The sequence below is a fragment of the Struthio camelus genome, chromosome 2 (genome assembly GCF_040807025.1).
Source record: "Struthio camelus isolate bStrCam1 chromosome 2, bStrCam1.hap1, whole genome shotgun sequence".
Taxonomy (NCBI): domain Eukaryota; kingdom Metazoa; phylum Chordata; class Aves; order Struthioniformes; family Struthionidae; genus Struthio; species Struthio camelus.
The window spans coordinates 106,944,716-106,960,259 of NC_090943.1; the positions used below are offsets into that span (position 1 = coordinate 106,944,716).

The window sequence follows — 15,544 nt, forward strand, 5'->3', positions numbered from 1 at the left end:
GTTCTGAATAGAAATCATGGCTGCATTGTCCTCAGTCTTCTAGCCTGGTTTACTTTATAGGAAGCCTCATGAATTAAAACAGCTGTGCAGCCCGTTCTCAATTTTGGTTTAGTGGTGAACAGAGCTGAAGAGGAAACAAGTGAAATTTATGCATGTGAGAGGGAGAAAGAGAGAGGGAAAGGGAAGTAATTTTTATCTGCCTGCGTTACATACGTAACTGTTGGAAATTATATGCGTTTCTGAAGAACCAGTCAAATCCGTAAATGTTCTTACACTTCTAGACCTGAACTTCCATGAAGTTCAGTGTTTTATACTGTCCTGCTTTGCTTTCCTGTGATCTGGGATTCCAGCAATATTTGAAGCTCTGTCCAAACTGAAGGTATGAGATGACGTCAGCAGCCGCCCCTTAGCCGAGGGCCCTGCTCCAGTTCCTCTGGTTTAATTGCTGGCCAGTTATCCGTGACACACAAAAAACTGTGACGCTTCAGTGATGTGGTAAGAGTGAGAAGGGTCCTCTTCGGGTAACACAGCTGTTTCGGGTAAGAAACAAAAGAATTAAGACAGAAATGAGATGATGACAGGGACTGAAGGAAAGAAAGTGAGAGAATGCTTAGCCAAGAACTCTTTCCGCGGGGAGTGTGAGTTATAGTCCCTGGAGATCATGCAAAAGGCATCCCCATTCATGGCTTTTTGCTTTGACCTGGCCATAATAAAATCTCGAAAGTTTCTGGTGACAGTAATGCCTGCATTGCACTAGTTAGGGCAATATTTTATACCGGTGATTTAAAAGGATTGTTAGTACCCCTTTTCAGCTGGGGTAAGCGGCTAGGAGCAAGCAGAAATAAATTTAAGCTGTTTTTCTAGAAAGGCTCTGACTGTATTATCGGATCGCATACTGTCTCCTCTCGCTTTTGCCTTCGTCCCCTCTCTGCACATGGTCGCAGCCCGTCCTGGACTGCTAGCCTTGAGAGGGGGCTGAGGGCACAGTGCGCTGCAGCATTTCAGTCTGGTTGTTGGCATCTGGAGAGTCGAGTTCCTGGTGAAGAGTAGGCTACTAGGCTACGGCTACGGAAAAGCTTAGGCTTGGCATGCTTTGTACTGGCAGAGAAGTGTTCTTGGGCCTAGAGGTGAAAATCTATCCAGATCCTATATGTTTTTTTTTTGCCAGGAGTAGAGCTTGAGCAATTAATATGAATACTGCTGCCAAGGCTCCTGGTTTAAGCTTTTAGAATTAATTCTAGTGTGTTAACTACTGTGTGTGTGAGACATCAGAGGAGTTGAACCTGGTAAGACACTGCCAAGAGATGTTAGAAGCTACGTTTTGTAATAACCTTGCAGTTTTTCACATATTGAACTTAAAATGTATGACTTCTGCGTTGTGGCAATTACAGGCTGTATTCAGATTTACCTTCATGTATTTTCCCTATTCTGTGCTACATTTTCCGCCTGGAAAATGCCCTTTTCTTTGACAGCTGCACTTAACCGAAATGGCTAAGAGAACCATCGCCGGCTCTAGCTTTGCAGTTCCAGTCCAAAGCTTTGTACGTGCAGTTATTAAAGCCATACAGAGCAGCGGTCTGTCTGTCCTCCTTCTCTCCCCGAGTCCAAGCCCAGACTGATTACATTGCTGCCTCCTCCTCAGTTCAGTGCAGTGATCTTTGCTGCAGCGGCACGGCGTGTGAGTTCTGACAAAGTCCCAATGCATCAAGAAGTATCAGACTTACACCAAGCTTCCTGGGAATAGCTGCCTTTCCTCAGCGTGCTCCTTTATCGTAGCTGCGCGGTTCAGGCTCGTCGCCAGCGTTTCCCAGCTCCGTAGGCCCTGAGAACAAGGCTCGCCCTGGTCTCAGACCTCCCCTTTTTTGTGTGTACTGTGCTCAGTTTCGCCCGTAGGTTGGTGCAGTCTCCGTTGCACACTGCTATGATGGAATGATTTGTTTTTGCTTTACTTTATTATTTACGACGATGATCAAAGGACCCACTCCTTGTGATCGTAAAGACAAGCCTTAAAATCTTATTTAAGAGCACAAATATTTTGGGCTTTGACAGATGTGCTTTGAAAATAACACAGATGTGCAGTGTCAGATTTCACTACTGCATGCAGTGTCTTTGTTTCGAACTGTAAATTTAACTGCTAGTCCTGGGCATATGCTTTCCCAAAGCCTTGCCCCCTGCAACACAAGAAAAATAAGCTAGGTTTTGTTTTTTTTGTTACCCCTGACTTTACCCCTTTAGAGACTTTGAAATGAAAATGATCTGAGCAGAGTGAGAATTCAGCCCTGCAAGACTGCAAATCTGTGGGTTATTTTTAACCTAATTACCTCGAATTAAAGAAAAGCTTAGGAATTTTTTGCCTGAATTGAAAATGAGGCTAAATAGACTTTATTTGCAGTGAAACTTCAGCTGAAGACATACTTCTTCCATTGTGCAGTTTAGAATAATGCCTACGGCAGGGCCTTCTATTAAAGAACAGTACTTGATTTTCTAAAGCGCTGGCTTTTATGAGTTGATGCGAGAGGATATGCAGCTACGGAGCAGTTCACTCCTTTCCCGTTCTCACCACTCCTACGAGTACTGTGATCACTTTGGACTGGTGACATTTTAGATGGAACATAGTCTCCTTACACTTGCCTGGCAGTGGCTCATTAACTGCATGTTAATTGAAACTGAAAGTTTGTCAGATGATTCAATTCAGTTACATGTTAAATGGATTCAGTGAAGTAAGCATTACTGCTGTGATGAAAATCTCAGTGGAATTCATTTGTGAACTGATTTGGAGGGATTCAACGACTTTATCAGGAGCTCTGAGAGATCGCTGTTGTGAGAACTGGTGGAGGTTAGCCGTGTTCTGAGCAAAACAAATCATACTGTTCTGCTTCCCCCAAACTGCTTTAATTACTGCCCAGTATGTTGCCTTTCTAGGACATGTGTTAGATAAAATTACTCTGGAGAGCTGGGAAGAGAAGAAGAAAATTGAAAGAATTGAAAGTCTACTTTGAATTCTGAAATTCAAATAATCGAAAATGTTGAATTCTATATCGCTCAGTGGACTGAGCAGTCGTAAACTTTACCTAAGTTTGACTCAAACATATGTTAAAATAAAAATGTATCTGCTTTAAACTAACAGACAGAAAATTCAAAATTTACAATCCCCATAACTCATCTTTCATATTGGGCCACTGCAGAAGTCTCTGTTAAGTGAGCAATTTATTCTGTATGCTGTATCTGCTTATATGCTTGGTTTCAATGTGGAGCGAGTTTTTATTGCTGAGTTATAAACTCTTTGAAAACAGGAGCTTGTAATGGAAATGCTGACAGACCTTTAACTAGGTCAGTCTTATCTGACTCCATTATCTTTGCTTTTGTTAAAGCATTAAATGGCTGCATATTGTTTATTTTTCTCGCACTCCCAGAATTTTAACGTGGGTATCTTATTGAATTGGTGTTTCTTTAAAATGTCACAAACATGCAGCATTAAGAGAGTTTATCCAAACTTCACAGTGATCTTTACATTGAACTGTTGTGTCTTCTTTCGTGATTTTCTTGCTTATACTGTACATTTAGTTTGTAGTATTGTCATTATGATAGTAATACCAGAATTTACTTTTTCTCCTTGTATTCTGTCTCAGTCTTGAATTTTGCTTTGTGTTTTATGCTCCTGTCTACATAAAATGATAATTATGTTTTTTGTTTATCCCATTCAGATGAAAAGCCATACAATTGCAATTTTTCTAAAGAGGAGACACCTATGGCAACATCTCAGGTGGATGAACTTCCAAAGCTCGGAAGCCACAATGCCAGAGAAAAGGAGGCCAATGAGTCTAAAACAGAGATACCAGCGTTGGTGTCTGCACTGGGGAACATGATCAAGGAGCCCTTTTCAAAATACCAAGATCTGAGAGGTCCTGCAGATGTAAAGATGCCAGCGTTTCACCACAGCCAAGGGCTTGCTTGCTCCAGTCACATTGCTAACTTCGCTTCAGGTGTGGGCCAAACATCTTCAAACAAGGCCATGGGCTTGAAAACATCACTTGAAATGCAGGCTGGTCGCTCTAAAGAAAATTTGCCAGACTTACGCAGGGAGCTTCCTCTGATAGAAAAAGGTGCTGAAGCTCAAGAGGTAGTTCCACTCGATTTGAGTGAAAAATCAACAAGGGATAATTCATGCAATAAGAATGGGAGTACATCCTTGCAGGCTGCTTTAATTGTCTACCCATGTCCTTTCTGCAGTCACAAGACCTACTACCCTGAAGTCCTGTGGATGCATAAAAGAATTTTGCACAAAGTCAGCTGTAACGCCATGGTTCCCCCTTGGGTTCAACAGAATGGATTCAAGAGTATTAAAAACAACTTGGTTTTTCTGGCAAGGAGTGGACGTACTGGCCCCCCTCCTGTTCTCGGTGGTAAAGAATGCCAGCCTTTGCCCGTTGCCAGATTTACGCGCACTCAAGTGCCAAGTGCTTTGCCAGGATCCAAAACCAGCTCCCTTCCTGTTGGGATGACTGCTAAGTCTGGGAGTGTGCATCAGTCCAAGGACAGTCACACATTTGGCCACTGTGGACCACGTGTATCAGGTCTTGATGGGTACAGGCAGCCCAAATTAAACCATTCCCAGGAGCAATACAGCATAGCAGCACAACAGCCTCCCCTGAAAAATAAGTATGAAGCAAATTCCAAACTTATACAAATGGGAGCCTTTAGCAGAAGTGTAACGCCTACTCAGACAGTCATATCCAGGCCTAGTGCACAGCCTACCAGCAGTAAGCAAATGGAGAAGTATGTGGTTCCCCAAGGGAGTACCAGTTTTGCCCCCTCAGGTAAGCACTGTGCATCCGATTCCATGAAGGCCAAATTCAACCCACCACCACAGTATCATCCTCTGTGCAAAAGCGAGCAGTACACTAAACATGAAGAGCCATCGGTGCCTCAGAGGGAGTCTCACATAAAGGCTGGGAATGAGCTGAGGACATTGGCAAACTGCACAGCAATGGCACGAGCAAGTCCACTAATGCAGCCCCAGCCTAGTGCAGCAGGAGTGTCTCCAGCTTTACACTCCAGCAAACAGGATCCGGGATCAGATGGGCATGAAAAACGTTTGGACATTTTAAATATCTTTAAAACGTACATTCCAAAGGACCTTGCTTCGCTGTACCAAACCTGCGGTGCCAACAGCCCTGTCCTGGATCACGCAGGTATAATTTCACAAGCCCTTCCATAGCTGAGGATCTAGCTTGCTTGTTTCTTTTTTGCTTTGAGCTGTCATACGTTGTTTTGCAGTTTCTTCCTTCCTTCTCTCGTTTTAACTGTTGGGATTATAAGTTCCTTGTTTTATCATTGCTGGATAGGCTTGAATAGATTTGTTTATGTATCTCTAACATTGCAGCATCCCCTCTCGGACATGGTGACATTTCTATCACAGGTCAAATGTATTTTGTTCCACCTGGCGTATTGCTGCTCCTTTGTCCCTTCGCTTCGAGCAGGCTAGAGTTACACAGATGTTCTGTCACGCTAAGATCCCTGTGATACCCTGGTGCTGGCACACATCATAATCTTTTTGCTTCAGGCAAAATAAACAACCTCTGGGGCTTATCTGTGATGTTATTTTGGAGGATTTGTTCAATTTTCTCTGCAAACAAGTTTTCCTACAACAGAGAGAGATAATCACTTGTCAGTGTCCTTTGTCTTTCTTGACAAAAGTCTTAAGATCTTCCTTGTCCGTATCAAAGACTGCTATAGTATTTTTCAGATGATTCTTTTGATTTGTTTGTGTGTTTCTAATTAAAAGGAGGCAAAGCCAAATATGTCTGCTAGTTCACATAGGCAGGAAAGGCAGTTGTGCAGATAGCTGGTTTAAAGTTCAGGGACAAAAAGAGTACTACACTTCTCCTTCTGTCTTTACCAGTCAACTGGCACATTAAAAAAAGAAAGGAAAGAAAGAAACCTGTGCATTTGTGTGTGAAACCATGCTTTTTTGACTGTCTGCCAGAATTAGTTTGTGTTAGTGGAAACTGAACATCACTGCCATCTATTAGCCTTGAGAAGGGTGGCAGCGGAGAAAGGGAATCATAGTCCCAGCTCATACCATTTGTAAACCATACCTTTTTTTTAATATACTTCTCCAAGTAGAAGCTGTGCAAGAAATTAATTCCACATACAAAGAGCACTCATTTCAGACCTTTCATCCTACAACTATCTAGTATCCTTATCAGGCATAATGCTCTCCACCTTTTTTGTTAAAGGAATATGTGAAATGCAGCTTATGACTATTTTATAAGTGGGATGAAAGCCAGGACATTTGGAAGTTGATAGTCTAAGAACAGTTGTGACTGAATTCCCAGCAGCTTTGACCACTCTGGCAGCTATGAGGCAAGGAAAGACCCATAGCGTTCAGTCAGGTCTTTATTGAAGGCCTTTTGGAGAAGACAGGAAGGCAAAATCTGTCTGAAATACTCCATGAGGAGCACCTTTCACCCACTATATCGTCAGTTTTGCTCAATCAGTTAAGAAGTATTGCTATGTAAGAGCTGATTGTTATTTATTGTTATTAAAGGGATAATTTTGCAGGTGTTAGCGGTTATGTGATTATTATAGCTATCATGGAGCTCCCCGTTGTTGTTACGGAAGCAGAGGAGAAAGGCCTTCTCTCCTTCTAAAAAAACGTGGTCGGTGTTCCTGCTTCTGTATCCGTTAGTCCACAGCTGACTTGCCTTTGGCCATTGCTGCACCTAGGAGCATGCTCTAAAGTTTCTCCCTGCCCTTTTCCTGCTCTAAATACCAGTTAATTGTTCCTCCATCAACTTTGGGTACCTTAATGTGGGTGAACTCTCCCTGATGTTGTTTAATACTACAGTGTGTTGATCTACTCAGAGCAATCTTACTGATCCAGTGAGCTCCCAGCTGTGTTAACAGGGATGGAGAAAAGCAGCAGAAGCTGACTTCAGTAAATACAGGCACCAGAAAACATATGAGAAATGTAAGGGCAAAATAAAGTAGGGGCAAGGTTTTCAAGGAATTCTCTATTGAGCTGCTTATTAAAAGAGGGATTTTATCGTCAAATAGTTTTCGTTGGGGGGTGATTTCCAAAGACATTTTAACTGGAATTTATTTAGTGCTCATCTTTGCTTTGAAATCTCTTTTTTCGTTCAGAGTGGTTTATAGCCATCACGTTTTCAGAATTTGAACCCTTTTGTTTATGCAGCTTGTCTTCGTGTTATATACAACTTCCAGGTTATTGATGGCTTTTCAAACCAATTGGCAGGATGGCTGTTTTTCATAATACCAAAATAAAAAGCTGCTGCAGGCAAAGGATCAGGGTCCGGCCCCCCAAGTACGGGAGGCTAACAGGGCCGTCTCTGAAATAACGCATGGTCCTCGACTGAGCCCTCTGAGTCTTTGTCAGTATGCATCATGCAAATAAGTCTTCGTATGGTGATATGAATTTGGCAATCATGACATGAAAAACAAAACCAAAAATCCCAGGGAAGGCTTGGGTACATGCTTAGTCACATGTTTTTTCCCCACTGAATGTTCCTGATTGACTTTAACTTGGATGTGCAGTGCACTGCCTCCTCCTGGATCATACTAGAATATTTTAGTGTGTGGTAATGCAGGGTTATAACCTTTGCTTTCAACTTTATTCATATTGGCTGGATTTGTTTATGGGGTCCTTGTACATAATGTGTTTTTTAAAGAGGGTGGTGTCCTTGGAAAAGAGTTGTAAGTATTGTTGCAATCCAGTGGCAAACACAAAGGCTTCTGTGCTTACGCTAGGTTTGTTTCACACTGCGCAGACTGCCCAAACACTTCTAGAGAAAATCTTTTTGTTATATTTAATAGCGGTTATTTATTTTATTTACGTTCGGGTTCTTTACATGATTTGTGGTATTAGGAAAGGATGGGCTAGGGCAGCAGATGTACTCTTTCCCTGGGGCTCCTTTGGGACCTGCTCTGAGTATTGGTTTCATAGGAGTTCCCATTCAGATAGTCACGTTGGTGTTCATTTACCTTAATTTGCTGCCACCTGTAGTCATCCACCCTCTTTTGTTCCCATGTAGTGTATCCTGAGTGGTGACTCACAGGGGTGTTACCTTGCAACAATGATGCCCATAGAACAAAGCCCTGAAGTATCAAAGGCCTCATGGTGCTTCTTAGGAAACACAACAATGGCAAACCTACCTGGAAGCCATCCATTTTTTTCCCCGCCTGTTTTCTAAATAACTGCCACTAGGGAGGGGTCAGGTGAAAGTGCTAACCCAATCTCACGTTTTGCGTTTGTGTAGGACAGGTTAGTTTAGGACAATATTCGAACCGTCCCCCCTCTGCTAAAAATACGATATGGGAGGTGAAATGAGCATTTGTCTTTACACTCTTAAGCTAACCGTCAGTTACTTGGATAACCTCTCGCCTCAGTTTCGTAGGGGTTTGAGACTTACAAGCTTCAAGGCTGTGGAGGAGCAGCGCTTTGTGATGGGTTACTGTCATCAGTGTACGGGGACAGTGTGGGCAGACTGAGGAGTACACAAGCCTGACCGTTTCTAAAGGCATTTGGTTTTTTGTTCATATGGTTGAAATAAAACATCTAGAGATGGGAATTGAAGCTCTTGCTGTATTTGGTAGCAGAAAAGCCAGTTCCTGTCACACAAATTTTCACAAAAAGGGGTCAGAGAAGAGTATTTTCTTCTTCTTTTACAGACAGAAACTTGGGGTATAGAAAAGATTAAGTGTCTTTCCAGAGGTCACACACAGCCCTCTGTGAAACCCAAGTCTTCCGGGTCCTGCTGGGAACCGCTGGGCCGACAGAGGGTCGGCTCTCGGCGCAGTGGGTCACCAGAGCCTGGTTCTGCTCCCTTAACGCGCTTCATTTCGCTTTGCTCTCAAGCTTGCAGCTGTAGTTGTTCTGGCCAGTTGTTCTGGTGTTGTTGTTAGCAAAAATACTAATAATAGGCCAGAAAATCTGCTTTAATCTTTAGCACCTTCCAAGGCAAATCCATGTCTTTATATTTCTGTGAAGCTGTCATTGAAATTGATGTGATTTTTTTTTTTTTTTGGGTGAGTATACAGAATCTAGGTTTTGGCCCTAAATCATGGATCTTGTGTTCAGCTGCGAGAAGCTGATTGTTGCAAGCCAGTCTGCTGAGCTACATTATATAGACTGTACTGCCATCTACAGGAGGTGCTGTTATAAAAGGAGATAACAGAAATAGGATTTTTGAGTGTTTTTTGCAACCAGCCATTTATTTACAGTGTACGTTATGGTAAAAATCAGCACAAGACGCTGGTGCCGTATCAGCAGGGTAAATGGCAGGCGATCATCTTTTCCACTCATTTTCAGGTACAGCGGTCTCTAGTTTGGATGAGCCCTCTGGCATCCTGTGGTTAGTTTTCAGTGGTTACTTTTTTGCCACTTTTTTGTTCACAGTTTTACTCTGCTAAAATGCAGCGGTGTGGGGAGATGAAACTTCACTTCCACTGACAAACCCCTGAGAATTTCTTTAAAAGCCAGAGTCTTCCAATGGCAAAAAAAAAAAAAAAAAAAAAAATCAAGCCTTTCCTTCTGAGGAGGGCGTTTTACCAAAATAGAAAAGATGATGTTCAAGCATTTTTTTAAAAAGCCCAATAAAAGTCAAATGTGTCTTTTTTGATCAGCAGTAAAAAGACAAAGACCAGCCCTTTAAGTCAGATACTGTAAACTGACCTTTGGAGAAAAAGGAGAGGTTTGAGCGGGTTTTCCACAAATGCTAATGGCCTAGAAAACATGTTTACCAAGGGCTGGTAGAAGGCTGCTGTGCTGCTACTAGCTCAAAATGTCCGGAATGACACTTTCATTCACAGATGTCTTTCGTCTGTGCCTCAGAGGTCCGAGGTCAAAGCAGCACCGGCAGGCAGGTAGGCAGGGGCTAAAGGTTTGATCAGTTTGTGATGGCTCCACTCACTCTGCATTTGTCTCTAAGGTATTGCCGCCCGGGGGGGACAGTCGGGCTCTGGTCCTACTCACTTCCTATTATCCATGTGACTTGTCTCCTCCACGCTGGAGTCACTTTGATTTGCCTGATGTACTGCTTGACAAAGCTGGGTGATGGCTGAAAAGTGGATCCAGCTGCTCGGAGAAGCGCACACCTGACATGCCAGTCCTGGTGCGGGCACATCACGGGGAGCATTTTTTAATTCAATGTAATTTATGCATTCTTGCAGTCCTGTGTGTGCCTGGCCTGTCAGCCAGTGCCTAGATGAAGGCTGACAGTTGTCATCCAGGGCCTGAAGGTAGCCTCACATAATGACACATTAGACATACTAATGATGTTTTCTTCTGGCATAATGTTTTCTTCTCAACTTTTCTCTCTCCTCTCCCCCTGCCCCCCCTTTCCCTCCCTCCTCCCCTCCCTCCCTATCAGCTACAGGGATGCTTAGGACACAAACACGCCAAGGAGACTGTGTCTGCAGAGAATGTGGAAAATGCTTTAACCAGCCCAGTCACCTCAGGACTCATCAGAGGTCCCACACAGGTATCTTTTCACGCTTGTTCTTGCTCTCGCTCTTCCCTGCTTTCCTTCTTTCCGATCCAGCTAAGAAAATGCCAGGAATTATGTTTACGTCCCATGTTAACCTAAGTAATTTCAATACCTAAATCTCATACGCAAGTTCTTTATTTTTATGACTGTTGCTCTTGTTCACCACATATTGCTTACCTGATTTTCCCCCCTGCTCTGAACTCTATAAAATGGCAATGCATTTAAGATAAGTCTGTTTGCAAATGTTTTATTTTAATTAGAGAGTAGGCTACTCAGAAATGAATATGCTAATGAATTCTGTTGCCACCAGCACACATTGAAATCAAAGTACCCCTTTCAGCAGAACATAAGGCTTTGTTTTGCTTCATCATTGCTGTTGACAGGAACATTTTTGTAGGAAGCTAGATTTTCCTCAGACCGGTCACTTACAAAAATCTGAAATCCCTAGCAGCCATTTTAAAACTTGGAACGATCTATTGTTGAGAATGTAGGAAGATAAAGCTACCAGTGTTGAGATACCTCCTGAGCATTACATGAGACAGTGAGACCAGCGGGTTCTTTCTGAGAAGTGTGAATGATGCATACATAAGCCAGTCTGATGCAAAATGACAGAGGCCAAATGGTAAGTAATGCAAGAAGAGGGTCCCTTTACACGTACACTGATAATTAATGTTGTCAGTGATTGCTTTCTTCAGCACCGAAGTCTGAATTAAAAAGGGCAGTGGCCCTAGGCTGCCATTAGCACACTCTCTTACAGTAAGTGTTACGGTAAATTGGTATTTTCCGGCCACAGGCTAGTAGCTGGTGTCTTTTTTTGAACGTGGTTAATCTGTAATGGTCTCAAATAATGTACACACACTAACGAAGCTTGAATGTTCATCTGTTAACAAGCCCCCTTGTTCCCACAGTGGTATTTGAGTCTAATGGACTCCGAGGTACTGAAGTTCACACCACCTCCGCAGATGCCCCAAAACAAGTATGTTTGACAATTAATTGGGTGTTTGGTTTTTAATGTGGTAGCTGGGAAAAAGTTGCACAGTGATACTCATCAGTAAAGCACTGACTATTTTATAACAAATGTATGAATAATAACAGTGTTGCTTGATTTTTAGCTCGTAAAATTTTTAAGCATTTTATCAAAGTCTTCTGTAGAGAGACAATTAGTTGTAGATCAGGTAACTACTGCTTAAATAAAGATGTTACTGGATTACTTGGGAGTGGGTGGGTTGAGTGACTGTAATGCAGATTATACATAACAGAGAGATAGTATTTTAAGAATTTCTAGAAATAATTTACTTTTACAACTCATCCATTATCTGCTGCAACAATACAATTAACACTTGGTCTGTGTTTTTCTGAAGAGTATTCCTACCATAATATCCTGTAGCTTGTCTTGAACGGCTCATATCTCTCAGTTCTGTGGACTCAGTGTGGTGGTGAGCTTTCCTGTTCCTAGTATACAGCGCTTCCTGTCTTGACAGACGCTTCTCAGCACTCTGAATTATACATGACAAAGCTCTTATGTAGAAAACCATTAAACTGAATTTATTTTGTATCCCTAATGACTTTGGAGACCAGTGTCGTAACATAGACCTTCCCACTCCATCTTCAAACTTGGCGAGGGGGTTTCAGGGCATACCTTCTCGTAGGAAGTTTTCTTTCATTGTGCAGTGCCTCAAGTACCACTTGTTTTTCCACCTTCCATCCACATTTTTTATTAGCTTTTTACTACCACAGTTTTCCTGTCCTCCTGTCTCTTATTAAACAAGTGCAGATGATTTTTGGCCATGCCTAGAGAATGCAGCTTGGTGCTAGTCCCAAGTCTGAGCCTTTGTGAGATCTAAGAGTTGTTTCTACTTGCTGCGTGAGCATCCTCACCAGATGCCACTGCGTTGCTTGGTTTGTGTGCTGCATGCTTCATAGAGGCTCCAAGTGGCTTCTCTGCTTTCCTTTCTTATTTCCCCTGGACATCCTGAGGTTACTCTGGGGATCCAGCCTTTGCTACAGGGATATCTGATGTTGCCATCGGGCCATAGGAGTGGCCTACAGCTCTCCTTAAGAAGTTTTCACATCTGGTGCTAGTTACTTGTCATGACTTAAAGCTGTGAGTGTGACTGGTCCTTACTACGAGTGATGTAAGTTTGAGTCTCAGCCCATTTTTCAGTTTTTAAAGAATCATAGAACCCAATGTCAATGGTTGATTTTGTTAGCAATTGCAAGAGAAGTGAAGCCTGAAATGGTCATGAATACTGAATCTTTCCAAGGACGTTTTTCAGACCTGGGTGTGGTGGGATATGCTGCCATTGCCTAGACTGTCCCAGAGTTTCCTTCTTTAGCACTGTCAGCGTGTCACCTTTAATGACAATGAATTTACATGGGAAACTTCAGAAAAATAGTGCCAGTGGTTTTCCTCCTTCTTCAAATAGGACAGTGCTTCCTACTAGACAGACAAACTTTAAGCCATGCCTTAAAATTTGTTTTCATTCCCACACAAGGGATTTTTTTCAGAAAGCTCCTTCTACCTCCATTTGCCCTTCCTCCAGTTATTTGTCAAGCTTGTGCCTTGATGGAAAAAGTAATCTTCTCTGTAACATTAACAAGATTTTCCGTGTGTAGTAGAGCTTTGAATGGAATCAACATTTCCTGACCTTTACCACTGAAATGCAACTTCTATTTTACAAAGATGGCACAGCACTTTGATTGTGGTCGTGGGGGCGGTTTGTTTGCTTTGTTTTTGTGGGACACTAACAGCAAAGTTATGCTACAGTTGGAGAACTAGATAGTGAGACTGCAATTGGCGCCATCAAAGAGTGCTCTCTTTATGGGACTTATCTAATAAAATGGTGCTGGGACATCCCTCTTGGTAAAAGCATATGATAGGGTGCAGCTCTGTGAACTAGATCAGGAGTCTTTGGTTCTCATCAGTTTAGTAACGTATAGATTTAGTAAAACTAAACACCCTTAAAATGCTTGCATTGTTGGGTCTCTTTTATCTCTTCATGTTTGTGGTTTATCCCATATATAGTTTATCCTTATATATCCCTATATATATTTATCCTTCAGTGATTCTGAGGGCAATGTTTTGGCTTTTGGGCCTTTTTCCCTCTGAAAGACAATGTAAGGTCAAAATTGGAAAAACATTTCCAGAGAATTCTGAAATGGCCATATCTATCTGAAGAGAGATGTGGCAACTCAGTCGGAGTCTTTTTATAATTCAGGTTATATTACTGCACAATAAATTTACTCATAATCTTGTCTTTGTAAACTACTGCCACGCCAGAATTTATTGACTAACCTCTTCCACAGCAAATGTAGTTTGCTGTTGCAGTCTCAGTCCATGTCAATCTGTCTTCGAAGAATTTGATTAAATTACAACATCTCTCAATACAGCAGAATACTGGATAGAGGTTAGGTTCATGAATTGCTTTGTCTCTTGCCAATCCGTATTTCTTTCACAGAAGTTGCAGTATGATCGCTTCTCCAGGAGGTAGTTTCCTTCCTTTTGTCTTGTTCGTTCTTTAACTTCACCCTTTGTCTCAGTTTGTCAGCGTCTATGTCAATGAAAATTTTTCAGTTGTCTGCTGTTTTTCTTGTTCTCGTAGCAAACAGGCTTGACGCTCCCCCAGAAGACTCTGCATAGTCCCTACCTTTTACCAAGGGAATACTTTCATTTCTACCTGCAACTGTAGGGGCCTTTAGAAGCACAGAAACTAGCTCACACAGAGAACAGTGCCTGCAGCATTCTGGTAACATAACTATTTCCCAGTTAAAACATTGTCACTCTGTGTCTTCATTTCATTTCTTAATTGGGGACAGATCTTTTCAGGAGAGTTTACAGTGTAAAGTCAGTTCAAGTAAGGGAAGTGCCATGCACATGCTCCGAGCAAGAAACAATAGCTACCACGTTCGGTAGCTTTAGAATGAAGGGTTTTTTACATTAAGCGAGTGTGATTTGCTTTGCATAATGTTTCCTCCTTACAGGTAAAATACCTTCCCCTGAGTAGTCTGTTAAAGAGTAAAAATATTAACATTAGTATATCACAGATCCCCCATTTCCTTCAGTAGTCAAGAGGAGATCTCCTCTAAAGATTTCCGGTATAAAAGACTGTTAGGTAAGGCTCTTAAAATTCCCCAACGTAGTAGCTTACAACAGTGCTACATTATATAGCTGTTTTCTCTCAGAGTAATTTAAATCCAGCATGTTAAAAATAAGGTCTACATCAAGGCTTTTTCAAAAACGAGCCCGTTAAATCTATATTTAGATATCTAAATAGAAGCCTAATTTAGGGCAATGAACCGCCAGCAGGAGATGCAGGTGTTCAGCAGCACTGAAAATTAGGCCATGTATAGGGGTATGTAAAGAAGACTATACACACGCAATTTGGATAATATTAGCAGTGGACTGCATTTCATATTTTATCATCAACAGCAATGAATTGTAAACAAAAATAGGAAATAAGATGGTTATCTGCTTTGTAATAGTATTTTCTGCTTTCCCTTTATTTCCAGCTGAACGGTTTAAAAAAAATAAAAGACTTTTTCCATCAAATACATTTCCTTTGAACTCTAGAATATTTCCTAGTCTAACTCTGAAGGACAAAAACGCTTATTGCATATCCCGAGTCAATGCAATCTGTGCAGAGTCATGCAGATTCTCTTGAAATGCTGCCATGTTAAATGCAGCGAATATTCTGAATATTTTTATAAATGCTAAATATCCCAATATATCCATAATTAAGCTTGCTTATCCACAATGAATATGTATCTTAATTTGGAATACACTAAGTAGCATCCAAAGACCTGATTTAGTAAGCATGAATTCTGGAAGCACGCTTGAATTGTTTATATGGTGTAAGACAAATGCTGGCTCCTTTTTGGAAGGGTCCCTGTGACTGCATAATCTCAACGCCACTGCGACTCTCAGAGCAAAATTCTCCTAAGACATTGGGTCATGTCAGAGGAATTACCTGCTTCTGCAGCATTGCAGCCAGAAGCCCAATTCCCAAGTGTGTCCAGTGGCACACGAATCAGTCTGC

General features: G+C 41.9%; 1 protein-coding gene across 5 annotated transcripts in view; it reads left to right on the forward strand.

Annotated features, from left to right (window-relative positions):
* ZNF516 (zinc finger protein 516) overlaps positions 1-15,544 on the forward strand; it is a 107,728-nt gene that overhangs the window by 86,653 nt on the left and 5,531 nt on the right. For 3 of the 5 annotated variants that reach the window (XM_068932030.1, XM_068932028.1, XM_068932029.1), the window contains exons 3-4: positions 3,705-5,192; positions 10,392-10,502. In XM_068932030.1, coding sequence (XP_068788131.1) covers positions 3,705-5,192; positions 10,392-10,502 — 1,599 coding nt within the window. Of the gene's footprint in view, positions 1-3,704; positions 5,193-10,391; positions 10,503-11,416; positions 11,485-15,544 lie in introns of all 5 variants that reach the window. The other 2 variants (XM_068932031.1, XM_068932032.1) reach the window with 1 other exon arrangement.